A 25149-nucleotide genomic window follows, 5' to 3' on the forward strand; every position below is an offset into this window, starting at 1 on the left:
TATCCCGCTATATCATTAAGTGTACCATAGATATAATTCCCTAAGAGCCAGGTTGTATACTTGCTTCCTGCGTAACCAGAGATTGGACATTCAGTGTTGATTTGCCTACGAGTACTCATTTGCCTTACAAGTGCATTCAAATGATAAATGTAAGATAAATATTCTATGTATCTTTTGCTCCATTAAATATTTGATTATTACCTTTGACTGGAACCGATTTCATTGTGGAAAGTGTTCATCATATTTAGATATTGTGTACTGTATGGCCAGTAGTTAAAGTACATAAAGCGGTAGTGGTTTAATGATACCATACTTATCAATACAGTCAGGGAATTGTACCCCTCAGTTACACCCATGCTCCCTTTTTCTCATTTCTGTTATTTAACGTCTAACTTGACTAAACTATCTTCAACTTGAGTCTGTATCATTACTCTCCCCCTTCCTCCTCCCGTAACCATCTCGAGGAGTCCTCTATTTCAGCCTCCAAACTTCTAGGTCTCCATCACTTTAAAACATTGGAACATTGAAACAAAACTCTTGAAACAAAACAAAACCAAGTCCGCCACCTACCGGGCATCAACCATATCCAATACCTGTTAAGAAAGGGGATATGGCCTATGAAAATCCCTAAGCTATACCCATTACCCGTTAAGAAGGGGGGTATCCTTTGTAGAGTTAAACCAGAACTTGTTGCGCTTCTATGTAATATACTCTTCCCCTTCCTCCCCAGACCCTAACTATCCACTCCTCCTCACTTCTATGCTGGGTCCTTGACCTCTATGTTGTATTCATAGGCGGCGCGTGCGCATTAGGGCAGGGTAGGCTCCAAAAGGAACGCCCCCTTTTAGGAACGCCCCCTTTTATATGGTCGCAAACTGTCCAGGGGTTCTGATTTCATATACACACACACACGTAACTAGGCTATACTACAGCGAGCCCCACTCATTTATATATATTGCAAATTAAGTGTTCAAATGAAGGCATCCAATAATATATTAACCATTGTCTTACCTTAATGCAGATAAATGCGACATCCAATATGATTAACGGTTCACTGATCATGAAATATGAACTACTATACAATTGCAATAGTATTAGAAAGGATATATAATAACAACACAACAAATTTGTTTCAAATTCAAGGACATTTATTAGAGAATCAAGAGGTTTATTCAGGGAAATGTCATGTGAAATGCGGGTGGTCATCGATTGTGCAAAATACAATAATAAAATAAAAACGGTATTAAGAAGACATAATGTGCATGATAAAAATAGACATGCTAAATTCCTGAGACGGCACTGGTTCCTATATACACTATTATACAATATATAATTTTAACTCCGTCATTATACTTATCTAAATAAACGTTCCAAGATGAACCACATCTGTTCCTTGCTTAAAGTGACTTTTACTTTCCTCCTTCCTTTAAGACCAGACATGTAGGTTATTATGAAATACTAATAATATCAGTAGTTGCAGTTGCAGTCAATATTGCACATTTTATTTGCAAATTAAATCAGTAACGGGCTGCGCGTTCTCTTCGCCAGTCTGATGTCTCTCTTCTCGTCTTTCGTCTGTGTTGCTGTAATGGGGCGAGAATGGGGGGGGGGGGGAGCGGTGACACAAATTAATTACTGTCCATGGTCCCGAATTTATACACACACACACACACTAGACTACAGCGAGCCTATCCCCTTTCGTTAGATATACTGTAGTGCAAATTATGTGTTCAAATTAAGGCATTCAATATGATTTCAATCAATCAGTCTTACCTTAATGCAGCAATATGCAACGTTTTGTCTTGGCATCGTAGGCAGCAATGATCTCTTCTACTTCAAGTGTGCGTGTCAGATCACTTTCAATGTGAAGCAGACTCAGAGTTGACAGTCTCTCCTGGCGCATGGTGGTTCTTAGCCAGTTCCGGATGCGTCGCATTGCTGAGAAAGATCGTTCACATGTTGCTGTGCCTACGGGCAATGACAGAGCCAAACGGAAAAGCTTTTCATAATTTGGATAATGTCCAGACACAAGTTCCATTCTGATGTTTTCAGTGGATCCGTTTGGGATTTGTGTTGACACCATTCTCATCTCAGTCAGTGTGAGTTGGGGGTTGATGTTGAGACCTTTGCATACTGGCTGATCAGGCTCTCTGCACCCCCGTAATCACATTTGAACACAGCATCAACACTTTTAGCAATGGCCAGTGCCTGCAGGGAAAATCTGTCTCGACACTCGCCCAGAAGTGTGTCCAAAACAGGATAGAACAGCCGACTGGCCCATTTCTGTTTCATGGTTGTTGCTGTGCTTGCCTCGTATTCTCTCTGGCCTAGAGTGCTGGTGACGACGCTGTCTGCGAGAGCAGCTGGCTGTCTGACGGGGCGCTTGCGTGGTCGTCTCTCATCCCCGCTCTCGATCCAAACGTCAATTGACTGGCAGAATATTTGGATTTTGCTCCAGATGTCATCCCACTTTTGACTGTCGTCCCTCATGTTTTCGAAGCTTTTCATCATCGATTCCACGACACTTGCGGCTTTAGACAATGTTGTGTCTTTCCCTTGAAGTGCTGTGTGCTGTGACCTGGAACCAACTGGCGACTGCATTCGAATTCAGATGTTTATACAAACGGATGCGTGCGATGTGATTGGTACAGACTGGATGCGGTCTGGAATGTCAACTGCCCATTGACACCTCCGTCGGGGCGACCCCCCCCCCCCCCCCCCCCCCACACACACACACACAGAGTTTCAAGTTTCAAGTTCAAGTTTAGACACACACAGGCTGCCTAATTCTGCAGTATCATATATTATTTATATATAAATGCTAAATATTTACATCATGTACAGACAATGTACAAACAAACAATAATTCTACATATTAGGTACAGGCAATCATATGGTGTTAGAGTTCTGCAGGGATGTTGTTGACAAGTTATTTTTTAACCATGTTTTGAAGTGGGGGTGGGTGGGGGTGGGTGCCTGCAGGGCCGTCTGGAATGTTAATTGTAGAGAGAGCTATAGTCTTCCTGGGGTCCACACAGAAAGACAACACAAAACACAAAACATAACAACATGAGATACATATGACAATCACAATTAACAATGATAATCTAAAAACAGTAAAACATTGTAGACATCATTAGAATCAGAATATTTTGCTCACATATTTAAGTAGTGCATTCTCAGGTGGTATTTGAAAGACACTTTACTATTCAATTTACTTTTGTTCATTGGGCAGTTATTCCAATGATTGATGGCACGATAAACAACAGTCCTCTTTAAAGCATTTGATTTTGGACGTGGTAACATAATCTGTCCATCATCGGCTGACCTAGTAAAATAAGAATGAACCTGACTGCATCTGACAATTTGTTTGTATAAGAAAACAGGTTGAGATGAAAAGACAGTGTTCCTGAAAAATTTAACTGTGTTGAAAACCAGCCTATTCTCCTTAGTGTGCCTTTGACTCAAAGGCTTTGAGGTGCTTTGGTATAGGTGCAAGCATATTCATAGTACCCTTGAATGAGTGCTCCTGCCTGCAGTCTTCAGACAGTGTATTCAGGACGTCTGGAATGTTAAGTGTCACCACACCTATCCATTGACGGACCCCAGCCCCCCCCCACACACACAGGTACACAGGGGGAAAAAAATAAAGGATTTTTTTTTTTTTTTTTTTTTTAAATAAATAAAAAATAATGTGTCGACTGGTCTGGGAAGGCACAGCCTGCCCCAGCCTTATACACCCGCCGCCCATGGTTGTATTCCTATATAGCTATCCCTTTTTTCTGTCTGCGTGTGTCCAGTACTTATACTGAACGGTAGAGGTCGCCAGGCCTTCTAGCTTACACACTTTTCCCTCTATTAGTTTCCCTTGTCTGTACCAAAAATTGCAGTGTTTTCATGAAATATACATTTTCCCTTCATCCCCATTTCCTAACTATCCACTCTTCCTCCTGTCTATGTTTGGCCCTCGGCCTCTCCATATTACCTTTAACTAACTATAACTACTTAACTATACCCGCCCAGTCCACATATTGAAAAATAGAAATGACCCTTTCCCCCAGAATATACCATTCCCCTGCTTCAGCTGTTCTCAGAATCCCCTTCCCCCCCCCTCTTCCCTCTTTTAAGTCGGGAACTTGAACCTCTTATTCTTACATAAAGCCCCCATACACATATTATATTCATATCAATTATCTGGTAAGAAGGGGGGCCCGCCATATATACCCATGCCTTTTCCCTTGTATATCAAGCATGGGGGAATGTCTCTTAGAGATTTCCCTTAGAAATTACAATCCCTAATGTCTCCGTACCCGTACTGCCTATATATTGAATCATTGAAATTGCCAGATTTGATAGATTATTTCCCTTACCCCCCTCCCTTCCCTAATATACCATTCTTATCTACCCGTGTCATCCTACTGTGTGGGTCCCTCCTGTTGTTTTTTCTCTGCTCCTTGCCCCGCAGGTGACTGTCCCTGTCGCGCTGGGTCTGTCCCCACCGTCATACCACAGGCTCGTCGTGCTTGGTCGGGAGTTTCACACAGAGTGGTCCTTCCTTCCCATGTCACCTTCAGGATGGCTCCCCGTACAAAGCCCGTCTGTCCTCTCCCCCGAAAGCAGTAGTCTCTCACTTCCCTGTACTCCTCCCGTTTCTTGACCAGGGTCGGGCGAGGTCTTGGTATATCCTCACTTGTAATCCTTCGTGTGTCAAAACTCGTTTCTTCTTTGCGATGTCTAGTATGGTTTCTCTGTCCCGTTGGTTGGAGAATACCACTATGAGTGGCCTCCTCCCGGTTCCGTTTTCGCCTTTTTTTTCCCTTCTTGCGGGGGCTCCTCTGTACACCGCCTCCAGCTTGGGATTTTTAGTGAAGACTCCTGCCCCCGCTAGCCCCCCGAACATCTTTGAGTAATATTCTGTCATTGTCCCTCTCGGTCCTTTCGGGTCCTGTTCCTCTGGTATGCCGATAACTCTCAGATTCTTCCGTTTAGCATAGTTGATCATATTCTCCATATTCTCTCCCATCTCTTTACTATCAGTTCGGAGCCTCTGGCATTCCTTCTCCCAATGATCTTGGTCCGTAGCTCTGCTGTCCAACGAGGCCTCTCTTTCCGTGTACCTTCTCTCCTGTTCCCTCATCCTCGCTTCTAGGTTAGCCACGGTAGCCTCACATGTCTTCATCTTTTCCTCCAACCCGTCTTTTATCTTTCTTTCCCAACTTGCCCATAAAGCTTCGCTTTGTTTCTCCAGCTTTTCCTCCAACTGCTGGTTCCTTTTTTTCCGCTTCTTCTTTCAACAGTAAGCGCATGGCTTCCATCGTCTGTTGGTTTATTTTTTCGGCTTCTTCTGACAAGAGCGTGCGCATGGCTTCCATTGTCTGGTGGCTTCTTCTTTCTGCATCTTCTCTCAGGAGCGAGCGCATGTTTTCCATTGTCATAGCCGTCTTTCCTTCTCCCTCTCCTGTCTCTGCACCCGCTGTTATCTCTTCCTTGTGCATCTCTTTGCTAGCGCTTAGTTCAGCCCTACTCGCCATCTGTACCCTGGCGTCTACCGCTGTTAGCTTCTTGCTAACCGTTCCTAGGCCCAAAGCCTCCGGCATATGGGTCTGTCTGTGTCTGGTGGAGCATCTGTTTATCTCTGACTCCTTATCGCCTTTTCCTTCTGATTCAGAGTTCTCCATTACATCTTCACGACAGGGTAACCTTGAAATTGTCTTCCCCTTCGTTTTTCTCGGGGGGTATTCAGAATTCAACCGTGTTTTCAGATAGTTTAGTCAATTACCACCGGAAGCATGTGGTGTGAGTTGCTTACTGCACGGCCGCCATCTTGAAGTCGACTTTGTGCTTTCTAGTGTGGATGGGTATAATGCCCTTAGTGTAGAGGAGCTTGTTGCTCTTTTTAACTCCACCTGCACTAGCATCCTGGACTCCATCGCCCCATTGAGGAGCAAACACCCCAGGGCTCTTTCGGAACCATGGATAAATGACGCTATCCGTGTGCTCAAGACGCTCATGTAGGCGTGCTGAAAGAAAGTGGAGGAAGGATAAGTTGCATGTCTCGTTTGGGATTCTACAGGACTGTCTAATGGAGTATCAGAGAGCCATGAAGGCTGCTAAAACCGAGTATATCTCCAATCTTATCTCTAAGAATATTAGTAAACCCAGGGTTCTGTTTAATACTCTTGACTCTCTTGTAAACCCTCGCGAGACTGCCCCTGTTGTACCATCGCCTGCTCTCTGTAATGATTTGAAAAAATTCCCTCTTGCTGCCCCTGACCCCTCGGTTCCAACTGTGTCTTACTTACTTACTTAAGCCTGCTACCCCTTCTGGGGCATAGGCCGTCAACAAGTTATCTCCAGGCATCTCTGTCTTGATCTGTTCTCTCCAGTTGATTCCAGGTCATCTTCATGGTCTTGGTGTCTGCCTCCAGGTCTCTGCGCCAGGTGTTTCTTGGGCGACCCATTTTCCGCTTGCCCTGCGGGTTCCATGTTATGGCATGTCTGGTGATGGTATTTGTGGGCTTTCGCAGGGTGTGGCCTATCCAGCGCCATCTGCGTTTTTCTTAATTTCTTGTTCTGCGGGCAGCTGGTTTGTTCTCTGCCAGAGTTCGCTGTTGCTGATGCCATCGGATGTGGGGGATCTTACACAGGCAGCTGTTAATGAAGACCTGCACTTTCCTGATGGTTGCAGCTGTAGTTCTCCACGTCTCTGCTCTGTATAGGAGGACTGCCTTGAAATTGGTGTTGAAGCATCTGACTTTGGTGTTGGAAGTCAGTTCTTTTGAGCTCCAGATGTTCCGTAATTGCACAAATGCTGTACGTGCTTTCCTGATTCATGCTCTTAACATCAGCATCTTTGCCGCCCTGCTTGTCGATAACACTGCCAAGGTAGGTAAAGGCTTCAACTTCTTCCAAAGCCTCGCCATCCAGCATGATTGCGTTGGTGTTTTCTGCGTTGGTCTTGAGGATCTTAGTCTTGCCTTTGTGGATGTTGAGTCTCACTTCCGCGGAAGTGGATGCCACGTTGTTGGTCTTCTCCTGCATCTGTTGTTGGGTGTGCGACAGTAGTGCCAAATCATCGGCATAGTCCAAGTCGTCCAGTTGCGTCCAAGGTGTCCACTGAATTCCGTACCTTCTCTGTGCTGTGGAGGTCTTCATTATCCAGTCAATGGCCAGCAGGAAGAGGAAGGGCAAGAGCAGACAACCTTGTCTGACCCCGGTCCTCATTTGGAATGGCTCTGCCACCTTGCAGGTCAGTCCCTGATAGGAGTTCCTGATGATGGAAACAATCTTGGTCGGCACCCCGTAATGTTGGAGATGCTTCCAGAGGGTCTCTCTGTCTAGGCTGTCAAATGCTTTCTCATAGTCCACAAAATGCATGAGAGGGTTATCCATGCCTTCATATCATCTGGATTGGATTATTGTAATGCCCTGTATGTGGGTCTAGACCAGCTCTCCCTGCGACGCCTGCAGCTAGTGCAGAACGCTGCTGCACGCCTCTTGACCGGCACAAAGAAGCATGAACACATCAAACCAGTACTGGCAACACAAGACATAGTTTATCAGCAATTTCATACATATGGGCACAATAAACCAAAGAATTAAGCAGCTAAGACCGTTACAAGTCGACACAGTGGTCTGAGATCATGCAGCAAGAGAAGGAAGAACCTTCAGCTTCGGAGTCAGTCGGAGGGCATTCCAGGTGTTGGAAGAACCTTCAGCTTCAGAGTCAGTCGGAGGGCATTCCAGGTGTTGGAAGAACCTTCAGCTTCAGAGTCAGTCGGAGGGCATTCCAGGTGTTGGAAGCATCAAATGAAAAAGCAGTTTTCCTAGTTCAGAGCAAACTGGAGGAACCCTAAGAACCAACCAGTCAATTGAACGTGTAGAATAGGTTCCAAGATTCCATTCCAACAGTGTTGTGATGTAAGAGGGAAGTTTACCAATAAGGGCTTTAACCCACATACGGGCCATCGCGCCTGTGTGCGCACGTCGTGGCACTTTGCCCTCATCTGCCAGCTCTGGGCTGCGTTTTTCCCGATCATTCAATACATTGTATTTTGAATTTGCGGCCTTTCGGTCGTCATCTCAACCTATTGCATGCTTCGGGTCTCAAGTTACAAGACGAAATATCCGGTGGAGCGTCATTTGAACAGCTGTACGGACGAGTGACCACGTCCGGTAGTGAGCGGTCCTGAACTGACCAGTCATGTGTGCGATGTGATCTTTGCCCGGTGCCTGTTATGACAGTATGAATGTCTAACTCTTCTCTTTTCTCCTCAGCGTGTTTATACAATGGAAAGACGTACTCTCACAGGGACGCGTGGCACCCGGTACTGTGGAAGGTTCTAACTCTTCTCTTTTCTCCTCAGCATGTTTATACAATGGAAAGACCTACTCTCACGGGGACGCGTGGCACCCGGTGCTGGGGAAGGTTCTGGAGTGCATCCTGTGCAGCTGCACCGACGGCCTGCAAGACTGCAAACGGATCACCTGTCCCAGCCAGTACCCGTGCCAACACCCGGTCAAGCCAGCAGGGAAGTGCTGCAAGACGTGTCAAGGTGACCAAACATGCTTCAACCTGTTCAACAGGGCGGTCTCCAGGAGCAGGGTGAAGCAGGGTGAAGCAAACAACAACATTCATTTTGGACCCACCAACCAATTCATTAATCAATAATGTTTTAGGGGGAAAAGCAATACTCTCATTCCACACCTTTATAAAAAGCTCTGTGGGTGTATTAATTTTTGTATTATTATTACTCTAGATTAGATTAGATTAAAATGTATTGTCATCATACAGCACAACAAGTACAGTACAACAAAAATAGGTTTGGCAACAGTAATATACAATGTACAGGTGATTAAACTGTGTATAAAATATATAAATATAGTACTACTGAGTAATAGTGCTAATCAGTTGTATGTACAGAGTTGTAGTAATAATATGTACAGTGATACAGGTATAAAGACACTATGGTAGTAAGTCATACTGGCCAGCATAGTAACTAGTAAGAGTAGGTAAGGGATATGTACAGATATAGATATAGTAACTAGTAAGAGTAGGTAAGGGATATGTACAGATATAGTAACTAGTAAGAGTAGGTAAGGGATATGTACAGATATAGATATAGTAACTAGTAAGAGTAGGTAAGGGATATGTACAGTACAGATATAGATATAGTAACTAGTAAGAGTAGGTAAGTGATATGTACAGATAGATATAGTAACTAGTAAGAGTAGGTAAGGGATATGTACAGATATAGATATAGTAACTAGTAAGAGTAGGTAAGGGATATGTACAGATATAGATATAGTAACTAGTAAGAGTAGGTAAGGGATATGTACAGATATAGATATAGTAACTAGTAAGAGTAGGTAAGTGATATGTACAGATATAGATATAGTAACTAGTAAGAGTAGGTAAGGGATATGTATAGATATAGTAACTTGTAAGAGTAGGTAAGGGATATGAACAGATATAATATAGTATCTACAGATATGTAAAATGTACATCCAAGTTTAAAAGACTCGTAACATCAAGACTAGGGGTGCACCGATGTATCGGTCGGGTATCGGTATCGGCCGATAAGTGCCTTGTTGACTGCAATCGGCCTATCGGCCGATAAGCTCGAATGTGCCGATGGCAGTAGCCGATAAATATCCATCAATTTGTGTCGCGTCAAAAGGCAAAACGCGTCACGACCTGCACAACGCCGCCCCCGGCCCCCGTTCTTTCAACCTAAAAGTGCACTTTCTTCAACCTCGAAGTAAACAAATCACAGAACGGTAGCCAGTTAGTAGGTATCAACGTGAGCTCCCGGGACGGTAGCTAGTTAGCTAGCACCATCCAGGCATCAACGTGAGCTCCCGGGACGGTAGCTAGTTAGCTAGCACCATCCAGGCATCAACGTGAGCTCCCGGGATGGTAGCTAGTTAGTTAGCACTATCCATGTATCAACGTGAGCTCCCGGGATGGTAGCTAGTTAGCTAGCACCATCCAGGCATCAATGTGAGCTCCCGGGACGGTAGCTAGTTAGCTAGCACCATCCAGGCATCAACGTGAGCTCCCGGGACGGTAGCTAGTTAGCTAGCACCATCCAGGCATCAACGTGAGCTCCCGGGACGGTAGCTAGTTAGCTAGCACCATCCAGGCATCAACGTGAGCTCCCGGGACGGTAGCTAGTTAGTTAGCACCATCCAGGCATCAACGTGAGCTCCCGGGACGGTAGCTAGTTAGTTAGCACCATCCAGGCATCAACGTGAGCTCCCGGGACGGTAGCTAGTTAGTTAATAACGTTATATAGTTAGTGTTACACGTTCAATATAACATCAGCATATTATTTACCCGAACACAGCAAGTAAGCTCAGTTCCATTCCGTTGCTCATTCCGTACCCAACTACCCATTCTGCAATCTGTTAATAAAGTTTTCAACCAGACAAATGTATAGAAAGGCTTTGTTTTATTATAACATTTGTTGCAGTAAAATCATTATGTCTCATTTGGTCATGCTGTGGAGCGCTGGTCGGCGGGCCGGGCAGCTAACGTTAAGTTTGTTGTGCTCTCGAGTCGCAAGCAGATCAATGGCGGCATGCCCGAAAGTAGAAAATGAATAAACGCTTGCCGATTGGTGGTAAGAACAGCAGGAGGTGGGTGCTAGCGGTGTGGCGTAATTGGCCGAATCGACTGTCAATCAAAATGGTTCTATTGCATTGGCTGAGAGCTCTGGTTGAGAGAATAGTATCCATCTGCAGGCCGCCAGACGATACTGGGAGAGGGATAGTGCTACATGGCATGGTGGAATTAATACCATAAACATATTTCTTGATGTTTCCTTTTTTTTAAGTAAGTAAAGAGGCCTACAAATACAAACATACACATACAAATATACAGTAGTTTCATAAAAAAAAAAAAAAAAAAAAATACAAATACTTATTTTTTGCCACAAGTATCGGTATCGGTATCGGCCGATTGTGTTAGTTGAACAATCGGTATCGGTATTGGTGGCCAATTTTCATATCGGTGCATCCCTAATCAAGACTCTAAACTCTAGAGGCGTGTTGATGGTTGGATGTGAACCTTCTAACAACAGTGTTTCTTCCGTCTAGAGAACAAGACTCAGAACCAGACCCAGTGTTATCTTGGACACAACCACCTCCTGGTGTATAGAGTGGAGTCATCACAGAAGCTCCAGTCCCAGAACACTGTGAAGATCCTTGCTGTCGAAACACTAAGCACTGCTGAGGTGGAAGTAGAAGTGTGGAAGACCATAGAAGGTACTGAGACCATATAAGTTGTATATTTCATAGAAGGTACTGAGACCATATGATATGATATGATATTTTCATTTATAATGCGCCCCCCCCCAGCTAATTTCTACATCTGGAGCGAGACCATTGAGGGCTTTGTAAACGAACATCATGGATTTGAATTTTATTCCCTTCCTCACTGGGAGCCAATGGAGAGAGACAAGGACTGGGGAGATGTGGTCCCTCATTCTGGTGTCTGAGACCAGCCTGGCAGCAGCATTTTGGACGCGCTGGAGGGGGAAGATGGTTTTGTCAGGAAGACCAGAGTAGAGGGAATTGCAGTAGTCCAGTCGTGAAAACATTAGCATGATGATGACTTTATGAAGGTCGCTGGGGGAGAGGAAGGACTTGATTTTTAGATGATGCACAGTTGGAAGAAACAGGACTGTACCACTGATCTTATTTGCTGGTTGAAGTTGAGATCCGAGTCAAATAAGACCCCAAGGTTTCTCACACTGGGTTTCACCAAAGAGGAGACTGCCAAGAACCTTGGTGTTGTCCTCGACGACCAGTTGAACTTCTCTACTCACATCGCAGCGACAACCAGAACCTGCCGATTCCTCCTGAGCAACGTCAGAAGGATCCGCCCCTTCCTGACAAAAGAAGCCACCCAACTCCTCGTCCAATCAACAGTCATCTCCCGCCTCGACTACTGCAACGCACTGCTCGCTGGCCTCCCGGCCACTGCCACTAAGCCTCTTCAACTCATTCAGAATGCAGCGGCCCGCCTGATCTCAAACCTACCGAAGTCGGCCCATGTCACCCCACTTCTTAGGGACCTGCACTGGCTCCCCATTGCTGCACGAATCCGCTTCAAGGCCCTCGACCTAGCATACCGTGCGGCAAAGGGAACCGCTCCCGCCTACCTCCGGTCAATGGTCTCTAACTACACACCCTCAAGACCCCTACGCTCTGCATCTTCTGGCCGCCTCAGACCTACTCCTATCCAAGCTCCGGGAGGGTCATCAAAGAGAAGTCGCCTATTCTCAGTCCTTGCCCCACAATGGTGGAATGAACTACCCACCCCAGTTAGGACAGCCGAATCCCGTCCAATCTTTCGCTGTCGACTAAAGATGCACTTCTTCAACCATTATCTGAATTAAAAAAAAAAAATCTAACCCTAACTAACCGTACTGTCATGCACTTGTCCTAATAAACTAACCTACACTGTAGCACTCAACACTTTGATGAACATTGTTGCTCAGCTGATAGAGTTGTGCCCTTCCTGATGGCTTGTCGTACAGAACTTGTAAGTCGCTTTGGATAAAAGCGTCAGCTAAATGACTAAATGTAAATGTAAATGTAAATGATGCCAACCCCCTGTTGGAGGCGGTCGGTGAGGACGGAGTGGTTGAACAGAATGTTGGCCTTCTGCTCACTCCTGGGCAGGATACTGATATTATTTAAATTGAAGGCCCAAATCCACAGTCACTGGATCAGAGAAGTTGTTACAAAGGGTCAGATTAAACCGAATATATATATTTATTGCGTGAGATCCCTTGTATAATATTTGTATATCGTTTGATATCCCTTGTATATTCTTTGTATATATAGTTTCAAGTTTCAAGTTTCTTTAATAGTTGTCATACAGAAGTACAGAATACTTTCATACAAAATGCTTCTTACTGTTACGCTCCAGAGACTGTGCTAGACAAGATAGTATCAAATAACATAGTATAGCATGTAATTTAGAAGAAGAAAATGAGGTCACAGTGTTCGGTATAGACATATGTACAATGTTCTGAGTTACCATATAATATACAATACTATGCAGTGTACTAATGTACAGTACTATATAGTGCAAAGCAGAAATGGGATGAGGTACAATTTAGGTACAATTTACAGTAAGGTGTACGAGTTGTAGTGCAATCCTTCATCAATAAATATAAAGTGTGGGGAGTGGGTGCTACAGTATGTTTGTTTAAAGTGGGTGTGTGCTATAAAGTGTGTGGAGTGGGTGCTACAGTGTGTTTGTTTAAAGTGAGTATGTGCGTGTGGATGTGTGTGCTATGTGCGTTTGGTGGTTGTTGTTGTGTAGTGTTCATTGTTCGTTTAGCAGCCTGATGGCCTGGGGATAGAAGCTTCTTCTGAGTCTTTCTGTGCTCGCCTTGAGACTCCGGTATCGCTTGCCTGACCGCAGCAGTTCAAAGAGGCAGTTGTTCGGGTGACTGGAGTCTTTAATGATTCTCTTAGCCTTGCCCTTGCAACGCTTGTTGTAAATGTTCTGGAGGGTGGGGAGCCCCCCTCCAATTGTGCGTTCGGCTGAACGTGTCACTTGTGTCATCCTTGTGTCATCCTTCTGAACGTGTCACACCCGAACATTCCTCTACCCTGCCGGCTTACACCCGGAGGGAACCCCCCAGTGTCTCCAGCTGGTACTAGTGTGCCTTATGTAATTGCTATGCTACAGGTGACGTCAGTCTAGACCCATCTTACTATTCTCATTGACTTACGCTCTTGACCTACTTTACGTGTGTTCTTCGCCTTACAAGCGCGAGTATAATTCTCAATCTGTAACTTAACGTTGCTTGCTCTGATAATAATAAATATCCTATAAATAGAACTTTATGTGTCATTGCCGTATTCTTGTGTGGGTGTTCACCATATATATTCATGTACTGTATGGCCAGTAATTAAAGTACATAACTAAGTAGTGGTTTAATAATACCATACTCTCAATACAGTCAGGGAATTGTACCCCTCAGTTACAGAAGTCATGCATCATATTAAACTGGAAAAGATCAGGTATACTGTCAGAGGATGTACAAGAAAATTCCATACTATTATTTGGCAACCTTTCTTAACCTTTTTCAAAGACATGGAAGCTGACGGCATGACAATGGAACCAGTTTTTTTTTACCATCTCATTGTTTTTATTTGTAATATTGATCTTCTATCTCCTAGTGTCTGGCTATTTAAAATGTTTATATGTCTGGTATTGGGGGGAGGGGGAGTCTTCATCACAGTCTTCATCACAGTCTCTGTCTGCAGGTGTTTTGCAGTTGATGGAAGTCGGGGACGTAGAAAAGAAAGAGGTGACAGATCATCCAGAAAACTACACTCTTCTGACTACAGTCCACGCAGGTTTGTTTGTTTTACGTCTCCTTTATTTACATAAATACCACGTCACATGTTTTGTTTAGCGTGCCTTGTGTAGTGTTGATTGTGTTAATGTTGTATTCATTCATTCATTCATTCAGTAATTCATAATTATGTAATTATTCAATACACCTTTCATTTAAATATTTGAATTGGTGTCAAAAATGTATTTAATATCTTTTTCCATGTCTTGCCATTTGATGAGAAATTATTGCACGGAAAATGTATTTTGTTTAGCGTTGTTTAGCGGCCCTTATGTAATTCAGTATAACACAGTTATATTGTGTTCATTAATGAATGAATTCACTAATTATTAATTCAGTAATTATTCAATTAACTTCTCATTTAAATATTGTAATTGTTGCCAACATTTATTTCCATAATTTGTCCATGTCTTGCCGTTTTCTGACAAAATTTACAGTAGTCATTTAGCTGATGGAGGAGAATAGAGACACATGTTTATTGACCTGATGGAGGAGAATAGAGACACATGTTTATTGACCTGATGGAGGAGAATAGAGACACATGTTTATTGACCTGGCAAAGACCTTCTGTGCTTGAAGTGTAGTCCAACAGTGTATTGGCACAATCGGGGCTTGCAGCCTGAGCCTTCCGTTCTGTTGTTTTTCCACAACCAATATTGAATTAGGTCCTCGTCTGTTTTTCTTTCAGCTCAAAAAACCTCTGAAAAGAATGTGATGTCGCCTAAGATACTCACTCATCTGTACTCAAACTAGAGTGATGTCGCCTAAGATACTCATCTGTACTCAGGGGTGTAAAAAGTACCCAGAAATTATACTTAAGTGAAAGTATGGGTACCGTCTCAAAATCGTACTCAAGTAAAAGTCAGAGTATCTGGCTAAAACACACTTGAGTAAAAGTGGAAAAAAAATTGAATTTTAAATGTACTAGTTAAAGTAAAAACTTTGTTTCTGACTGTCTATTCTTCTGATAGCAGGTGTTTAATCAAAGATCCCCGCTTTCTAGTCTTGCACAAGGACCAATCAGCATGGGTATGGGCGGGTTCATTTTCCATTGGTGGGGATTTGATTGGCTGTTTTTAAATAATAACGTTAACGTTAGTTCGGCCAGAGAAACAAATGTGATAATTAAAATAGTTGGACCTGCGAGATTTGTACTTTATACTTTGTAGGTCTGCATTTTAAATGTAAGGAGTAAAACATTTTTTAATTGTAATGGAGACAGTAAAAGTACAAGTATACAAACCTAATAATACTCAAGTAAAGTACAAATCCCCCAAAACAGTACTTAAGTATTGTAACGAAGTACAATTACTCAAGTACTTTACACCCCGACTGTACTCAAACTAAGGTGTTTTCTGTTGTTCCTACTTCCAGAGACTTGGAGGAAGTTTAAGGAGGCGGTGGAGACGAGGACAGACGTCCCCCAGATGACTTGTGAGGACGGCATACGGGACATTGTGCGCTTCTTAAACCCCAGGAGGACGGAGGACTGTTCACCATAACATGTTGTCCCCCGACGAGACATTCCACGTTCACAGTTAAAAGGGGCTGTTCACCCTCTCCGAACTTCTTCAAAGGCAAAATGTCCTCTGCAAGACCGAGCAACAGGGTTTATGGGAAATGTGGTCTTACCACCAACATTAGGCCAATAATTGTTTTGGCAATGGTCTTATTTAACAAATAATGATAATTTGTTTTACTTTAATTATACCAAAGTATCGTAACTAATGTGACAATGATATATGACAATTCTCCTTGTAGCTTTACATGTGTGAAATGCTAGATAGCTAACAGCAGCTAACAGCACCTAACACAAGCAGAATGGTGTCACTGCCATTTCCTCTCACATTGTTTTTCAAAACAAAATACAGTACAGAGCTTCCTCTGATCATTCTTGGTGCTTGTGGCAACTTTTAGACAACAATGGCAACGTATTTTATTGCACTAAACAAGACAATACATTTTAAGAGTGACAGTTGGTTTCCAATGGGTTTAACTAACAGAACATAATTAGTATCTAAGGCCACATTCACACTGCAAGCCACATTTATTGCTCAGATCAGATTTATTTTGTTTGGCTGTTCACATTATTTAAAAAAAATATGGCCAATATCAGATTCCAGTGTGAACTGGCCACGCTCCTGAACTGACCCTCATGCGCAAATGAACAATAAAGAAGATGGATGTAAAGAATTGTGACAAATGTCAATCTGGAGTGATATGAAAATCACATGACTGTTCGGGCTGAGGTCGCCTTGCATTAAATCAGACCTGTATCTGATTTAGGACCACATCTGAACGTTTTAGGCCAAGTGTTGCATGCAGTGTGAACGTAGCTTAATTGAAAATGGTGTGAGACCTGTTGGCTTATAAAGGTAGGTGGTGGACATGGCTGTGAGAAAGCCTCTATCTAATATAAACTCTTATCGTTTGACATGGAATGGATTTTAACAAGTTATAGTCATCCCTTTATTTATTGTAAATACAGATGTGTTTGTTCACATGATTGAAAGCATTGTTTTTTTGTATAACTGTGTCTATGTGTGTAGACCCTACACCCTACACCCCCTGAGTGTATAACTGTGTCTATGTGTGGACCCTACACCCCCTGAGTGTATAACTGTGTCTATGTGTGTAGACCCTACACCCTACACCCCCTGAGTGTATAACTGTGTCTATGTGTGGACCCTACACCCCCTGAGTGTATAACTGTGTCTATGTGTGTAGACCAGGGACGTGCACAGGACTTTAGAGGGGCAGGTGCTCAAAGGATGAAAAGGGCACTATACCTGTGTACGTTATAACCGAGCGTGCAAAGCGTGCAAGCCCAATTTTTGGGGGCCCTTTTTGGGGGCGGGGGGGGGACCCCTTTTTATGCTTTTTGGGGGGTTTTGGTGATCAAATATTGAATATTGAACTATAATAATCAGTGCAGGAGCTCACTTATCCTTGAAAGACACTTTTATCACTGACTTAAAAGGCCCATACATCTCCATAAATGTTCAGGGGGGAGGGAATAAGTGCTTACCCTTCAGACCCCAAGAAGTGCTGTATATTCTGTATTGTTTAATATAAATGCATTTTTTATTCCAATCCCGATTTGTATTTGAGATTCCCAAATCCCATCGGACTTGACTTCTTCGTGTCCCTCAGTGAGTGTAATACCAGCATTCAATACCAGCCACAGCGGTTTCTATCATCATCATCATCACCACCCACGCTATGCATAAAATATATAGGTCCACGTAGAGGCACGCTGAGGAGGCCGTGCAAACTGCAATGGAATACGGGGCATCTCTCTCTCTCTCTTTACCTAATATTTTGATTCTATCCCGACACTTTTCAGTTGGAAGGGCAGTCTATATGCGCAACGGTTTAAACCCTGCCCCCCCTTTTTTTTTTTTTTTTTTTTTTTTAAATAAATGGCACTTTTTTATGAGGCTCAAAAGGGCAGGTGCTCAAGCACCCCTTGGGCTCTATGTGTGCACGTGCCTGGTGTAGACCCTACACCCTCTGAGTGTATAACTGTGTCTATGTGTAGACCCTTACCCTACACCCTACATCATTCTTTCTCACCGATGTTTTTCCTCATCATCCTGATGATCAGTCTTATTTACTACAAAATACAGAAAAATATCAAAAAGAAAGCTAGTCAATAGGCAGTCGGATGGCGTAGCGGAGATTGCGCTTGTCACCAATGCAAGAGGCTGCGGTCTCGACTCACAGAGTCAGCATTGCCTGCGGCTTGGGCCGATCGTCATACTAACTCGTTTGGCTGAGTTAGCGGGAGGGAAGTCGAGGGTGGTAATCTGGCGTTGTGGACAGCGTCAGGTCTGGGCGCCTGCTCAGCGAAAGGCAGGAAATGGTGAAGGCAGCGTGACCTCCCACGCGTTACGCTTCACCAATGAGAGTCCTCGCTGCCAGGTGAAAAGAGCCACTGGCTGTCTCCACATGTGTCGGAGGAAGCGTGTGGTAGACTTCAGGGTTCCCTTGTACCGACCAGTAGGAGGAACATGCGCACAACAACCAGGTAGGGGAGGGGGGGAATTGGCATAATGACTAAATTGGGACGGGGAGAAAATCAGGAGGAGAAAAAGAGGATAAAAAAATAAATAAAAAAAGCTAGTCTCTCAACTGACCTGGAACACATCTACAGATCCTTTCCAAAATTTTTGAATATCATGGAAAAGTAATTTTTTTCCCACGATTCCATTAAACTGTAAACACTTAAGTTATTATATGATATGTGTACTTAATATAATCAGATAATCATAAGTGAATTTTTTTTAAGTAATATTTTTTTATTAATATGTAAGTACATTGGGAGGGGTGGGGGTGCATTGTTTTGTTATTTAAATATATTGGTACTGGTGTTAATGATGACATCTATCTTAACAAGTGCTCCAGAACCTGTAGAATTTTTCATATTTAAAAGAAATAAAGACCACTTGCCATATTTAAAAATGCATGGGTTCTAATCCCAGTTCCACCCATCTTCCCTCCATTGGAGCTTGGAGGTACATGGATGGTACTGCATGTGGTGAAACTGATGTGGGATTAGAGCCCATGCATTTTTAAATATGACAAATGGTCTTTATTTCTTTTAAATATGAAACATTTTATAGGTTTAGGATTGGATGTCCGATATTATCGGCCGATATTGGCATTAAAATGTAATATCGGAAATTATCTGTATTGGTTTTCATTATTATTTCTTTTTACATTTATTTAACCTTTATTTACCCAGGCAAGCAAGTAAGAACAAATTCTTATTTTATTTATTGTCAAAAGTATGCATAATGTTATGTTAATTCCACGACAAGAGATATGTAATGTTAATTACCTGAAATTATTCAGGGAGGGAAACCCTGCATATATCAGTATCGGTTGATATCGGTATCGGAAATTGGAGTTGGACAATATCGGTATATCGGATATCGGTAAAAAAGCCAATATCGAACATCCCTAGTTCTGGAGCACCTGTTAAGATAGACGTCATCATTAACACCTTTTCAATCTCATCGTGCCCCCTAAATGCCATGTGCTCCCTCTTTTCTATACTAATGACCCTCTATAGGGGAACCTTTTCTATACTAATGACCCTCTATAGTATAGGCTATAGGGGAACCTTTTCTAAAAGACCAGCTTTTATCTGCTGCTTAAAATACCTCAGATTGGTTGTCAGTTTGACACTGATGTCGAGATCTTTCCACTATGTCAGTAAATTAACTAGTGCTGTCAATAGATTAATTATTTTTTACTAATTAATCTAAAACATTTCTGTAATTAATCTAGATTAAAAATAGCATTTTTCTACTTAAGACCGACGCTTGTAACAGATATTTACTTGAGTAAAATCATGGAATTAATGTAAAATCAACACAAAGAAAGTATATTTAGATTCAAAGACTATTTTAATAGCTTTCTTTGAATACATTTTCTCTCCTGTGAAATACAAATGTTCAACAAAACCATCAACATTGACTCACCTAGACCTCTTTCTTATATCCACGGCGAATATACTGCTGAGAGTTCAGAACGTTGAAGATTTTTCACTCCATAGATTAATCTAGATTAATTTATTTTAATGCTTTAAATTATTTAAATGTATCTCCAAAGTTAAAGCATACATTTTGACAGCCCTAAAATTAACCCTTTCCCACTTTACTGTTAGAAGCAGGATGGCTCACATCTGCTACACTGGCTCTGGTGAAAAAATGGTGCACTTCGCTTACCTGAGTAAAGCATCTCTTTAAGAATATGGGCTACCGCGCCATATCTGATCTTATGTACCATGGTAAATCTGGCCATGGTAACCCTGGATTTGTTTATTTGTTTATTGTTATTTGCACTTACAAACATACATTCTGGAATAAAATAAGTAAAAGAAGAACAGTTCAAATGTGCAGGAAAGGTCAAAAAGCCCAAGGGATTATAAGCGACCTCCCCTCTTAAACCTATATAGGATAGCTACACAGAACCCCCCCCCCCCCACACACACACACACATTATGCACAAACACACATGCGCATATCCCACTCTCATACACACAGGTACATACAATACAGCATTATACAACAATTATAATGTTGGGAAAAAATACTACTCACAAATACACATGGATACTAAAGACTACAGGATCTGTAGTTCTTTTTTAAGCTTGCTTTTAAATGTATTTAAAGTGTCACATGTTTCTGTTAGATTTCGTATATCATTCCACATCACTGCACCATTCCACGCGTAGCCAGTTGATCTCTCTAGACTGGTTCCTACCTATATGGTCTCTGGGCCTCAACCATAATATGACTCTGTGAGGTCCTGTCGTTACTGTAACATGTGTGCCTGATTATGTCTATAAGAATATCTGTACATTCATTACATTTCGCGAATAAGTGTTTGGGACTGTCTAAATTGACTGTATGCAACTTAAGTTAAGGTAGGTTTAGTGACATGGGCAACAGTGGATCAGCAGGAAGAGCAGTCGTCTGGTAATCAGAAGGTTCCAGGTTCGATTCCAGGTCCTCCCGGCAGCATGTCGAAGTGTCCTTGGGCAAGACACTTAACCCCTAACTGCTCCCGATGAGCAGGTTGGCACCTTGCATGGTCGCCTCCACCGTCGGTGTGTGAATGTGTGAGTGAATGTGAGGCATGAGTTGTAAAGCACTTTGGATAAAAGCTGTCCTATAAATGCATCATTTATCATTTAACACAAACGCTGTGAGGCTGCATTACACAGGATTATACTAAAATTGCCAACAGGTCTGTAGCCTCGATGTACTCTTAAAAATAACTAAAGCAACTTCAGTAATCACGTGCAGATGTTTAACCCTAACCCTAATCACATGCAGATGTGTTCAGTAATCAGTGCAGATGTGTTGAGATGACGTTGAGGTGTTGCTACCTGCACATACTCAGCACATGTGGATGTGGGATCCAACCTTCAACCTGTTTATTCAGGAGACACGTCCTGTGTTGTTTCCACACGTCCTAACGGCCTAAACTCCAGAACCCATATATATAGGGAAGACTCAAGTCACACAACTCCACTGGCTACCAGTGGAGACCAGAGACAAACAACTACAGCTAGGGATGGTCCACAAGATTTTAAACAGGAGAGCACCAACATATTTTAACAACCACCTTGAAATGATTGCACACACACACAACACAAGAGGAAGCCTGAGAAATGTAGTCCCCTGTAAACACAACAGGAAGATAGGTCAAATGTCATTTAGATATAGAGGTGCAGTGGAGTGGAACAGACTACCACTCAATATCAAGGAAACCGAGAGTGCTGCAGTGTTCAAATCCAGGATCCTGTTTAACAACCTGCCACTGTAATGTTGGTGCGACTGTATTATGTGTTGAACCTCTGGTGAACGATGAGTAATGTCTCTATGCACTTTGTTGATGAAAATAAGTATTTTTAATGCACCAATGAACATGAATGATGCTTTTTATAAAAAAAAATTAAACTGAAACATGAATACTACTACGAATGCACTTTAGATTATGCACTAAGAATGCTCAATGCACTTCAGATGCCATAGTGCCACTTGCAACCAGTAACAACAGGGACAATGATGGAAATAAGTCCTGGACTTTTCGTTTGATCCCTGACAAGGCAAATACAAATGTTGATCTGTCAATGTTGTTATGTTTGTTGTCAATAAAATCCAATCCTTACGAGGCTCTCCACTGCGTTGCTCTAGAAGCTTAACTGTTGAGCCTCAAATCAAGAGTCAAGCTACTTTATATCCAAACCCATCTCAGCCTTGATTACAATGATTGTTCCAGATGTGAGTTTGAAACGGCATCAAATGTGGAGAGAAAACATATGGATGTTTAAGTCTGTGTCTTGCCTAAGAAAGACATCGGACCAGATAGTATTCACAAACACTTCCTGTGGTTTGTTTTAGCCTTGATTAGGTGCCAGGTGGGTGGGGTTTGCCACAAAGGACAATACAGTGAGTGCCAGGCAAACACAGGGAAGTGTTTTAAAGCCAGTCGACTTGCTCTGCGATCGGAACTTGCATGACGTGATGATGGGAGTCGTCCTGGCGGTGGTGAACGCTGTCCATCTGGTGCCAAGCAGGTTAAAACAAACATCTGGTGCCAAGCAGGTTAAAACATCTGGTGCCAAGCAGGTTAAAACAAACATCTGGTGCCAAGCAGGTTAAAACAAACATCTGGTGCCAAGCAGGTTAAAACATCTGGTGCCAAGCAGGTTAAAACATCTGGTGCCAAGCAGGTTAAAACAAACATCTGGTTCCAAGCAGGTTAAAACATCTGGTGCCAAGCAGGTTAAAACAAACATCTGGTGCCAAGCAGGTTAAAACAAACATCTGGTGCCAAGCAGGTTAAAACAAACATCTGGTGCCAAGCAGGTTAAAACAAACATCTGGTGCCAAGCAGGTTAAAACAAACATCTGGTGCCAAGCAGGTTAAAACATCTGGTGCCAAGCAGGTTAATCTTAGCATGCAACGGCCCACATGTGGGCCCTCTTGAGGACGATTCGCGACGTGCCACTTTGCCGACCTTTAGCCGCAAGGGTGTGCATTTTCTTAACACAATATATAGATATAATTAAAGCCCCTATTTGTTGTCTGTCGATAGCCGTTTCAGGCGGCAAAACCCGTTCATCGGTTCTCGAGTTACATGCCGATATGTGAGGCGTGCGCCGAAGTAGACGGCAGACTTTTTATTTATTCAAATCAGATTCCTTTATTAAGCCATTTGTGTAAAACGCATTGGTAATTGTTGCAGCATTACAGTGTATGCATTTTTCTTATTATAATAACAATAACTGACACAGGACAAAAACAGTGCAGTGGAGGATTAATTATTTAAATAAATATATATAAATAAATATATATATATATATAAAGTGTAAAGTGCAGAGTTCCAGTTAAATACCAGTGCAGTATTTTGCCAGTGTCATTGTGCCAGTGTCACCTTGGGGGCAGGGGGGGGGCTGAGTCATTGATCAGCCTGGCGGCTGAGGGGAAAGAGCTCAGCCTGTGTCGGGCTTTCACAGCCTTCGGAATCCACAGCCTTCTCCCAGAGGGGAGCAGGGTGAAGAGGCTGTGGCCGGGGTGGGAGGGGTCGGCCATGATCTTTCTCCCAGAGGGGAGCAGGGTGAAGAGGCCGTGGCCGGGGTGGGAGGGGTCGGCCATGATCTTTCTCCCAGAGGGGAGCAGGGTGAAGAGGCTGTGGGAGGGGTCGGCCATGATCTTTCTCCCAGAGGGGAGCAGGGTGAAGAGGCCGTGGCCGGGGTGGGAGGGGTCGGCCATGATTTTTCTCCCAGAGGGGAGCAGGGTGAAGAGGCCGTGGGAGATGTCGGCCATGATCTTTCTCCCAGAGGGGAGCAGGGTGAAGAGGCCGTGGCCGGGGTGGGAGGGGTCGGCCATGATCTTTCTCCCAGAGGGGAGCAGGGTGAAGAGGCCGTGGCCGGGGTGGGAGGGGTCGGCCATGATCTTTCTCCCAGAGGGGAGCAGGGTGAAGAGGCCGTGGCCGGGGTGGGGGGGGTCGGTCATGGTCCTCTTCACCCTCTTCAGCGCCCCCTGGAGTCGTGCATTACTGGGAGCCCCTCCCCTCCGCGTGTTTGTTTTGTTCCCCTCTGCTGCCAGACTGTTATATCACCCTAAAGAGCACAGATACAAATCTGTTCTCAATTACAATGATTCACCTACACACCGTTTTCTTTTAATAGTGGGAACAAAACGAGTTACAAAGTGGAATCACAACTTCTTTATATGAGTGTTTGTTTATTCTGTGTTCATTATTGTGCTCAGCAGTAAAAAATGCCACAGCTTAGCAGTACAAATGGCCATAACTTCACATCTGTTTGTCCAATAATCCTAAAACCTGGAATGTTCAATGAAGGTTAGGAAACGTGTCTCAAAAACACGCTTTAGAATCCACCACGAGGCAGCCGTGAAGACATTTAGGACATCTGGCAGAATTGCATCAGATTTGTAAAAAAAATATTCAGACAATAATATATTCATAATCTTATGAATATTGAATGATGATGATGATGATGATGCTCGCATCTAGCTATAAATCCACCAATCCTAAGCTCCGCCCATGCTCGGCTACTGTTGCTACGTTGGTCAAACATCACTGGAGAAATACAAGTGAACTACAAGTGAACTCTGTTCCGGTGTCAGGTTCCCTTCTGTCTGTATTAGACTATGGCGATGTGATTTATATAATATATTTGAATAAATAATAATATATTTGCGATGTGATTTATATGCATGCTCCTTCCTCCCTGCTTAAAAATCTGGATTCTGCGTACCATGCTGCTATACGTTTTGTAACGGGTGCAGGCCGGCTCTCGCACCAACCACTGCACTTTGTATCAGTCCTTAGGATGGTCCTCTCTGTATCAAAGAAGACAATCACACATGTTGATTTTTATCCTGAAGTCATTGCTAAGCTGCCCTTATATATGTCCAGACTTCTGTCCTTTTATACTTGCTTTTTTAATACCAGATGAGCAGCAAATGGGATGCTTTTAAATGTTCCTTTGATGCAGTCAGAGCTTGGTAAAGCTGCATTCTCCCACTATGCTCCCTTTTTATGGAATACGCTGCAAGTAAAACTTTGTCTAGAGGCACTTTAAAGGTATGCTACGACTAGCCCTTCATGAAACATGTAACTGTTTTACCTGATGCTATTGCTGATCTGATTATGCTTCTTGCCACTGCACAAAAGGCCTTCTGTGTTTGTATTTGATTTGTATGTTTTTTGTTTAAT

General features: G+C 43.1%; 1 protein-coding gene across 1 annotated transcript in view; it reads left to right on the top strand.

Annotated features, from left to right (window-relative positions):
- Window positions 1-16899, top strand: part of chrdl2 (chordin-like 2) — a 43023-nt gene extending 26124 nt beyond the window's left edge. The window contains exons 8-11 of the mRNA XM_084319813.1: window positions 8367-8555; window positions 11101-11268; window positions 14293-14385; window positions 15759-16899. Coding sequence (XP_084175939.1) covers window positions 8367-8555; window positions 11101-11268; window positions 14293-14385; window positions 15759-15886 — 578 coding nt within the window. The 3' untranslated portion in view covers window positions 15887-16899. The remainder of the gene's footprint in view (window positions 1-8366; window positions 8556-11100; window positions 11269-14292; window positions 14386-15758) is intronic.
- Window positions 16900-25149: the final 8250 nt, after the last annotated feature.

Source organism: Notolepis coatsorum (assembly GCF_963971535.1).
Source record: "Notolepis coatsorum genome assembly, chromosome: 8".
Taxonomy (NCBI): Eukaryota; Metazoa; Chordata; class Actinopteri; order Aulopiformes; family Paralepididae; genus Notolepis; species Notolepis coatsorum.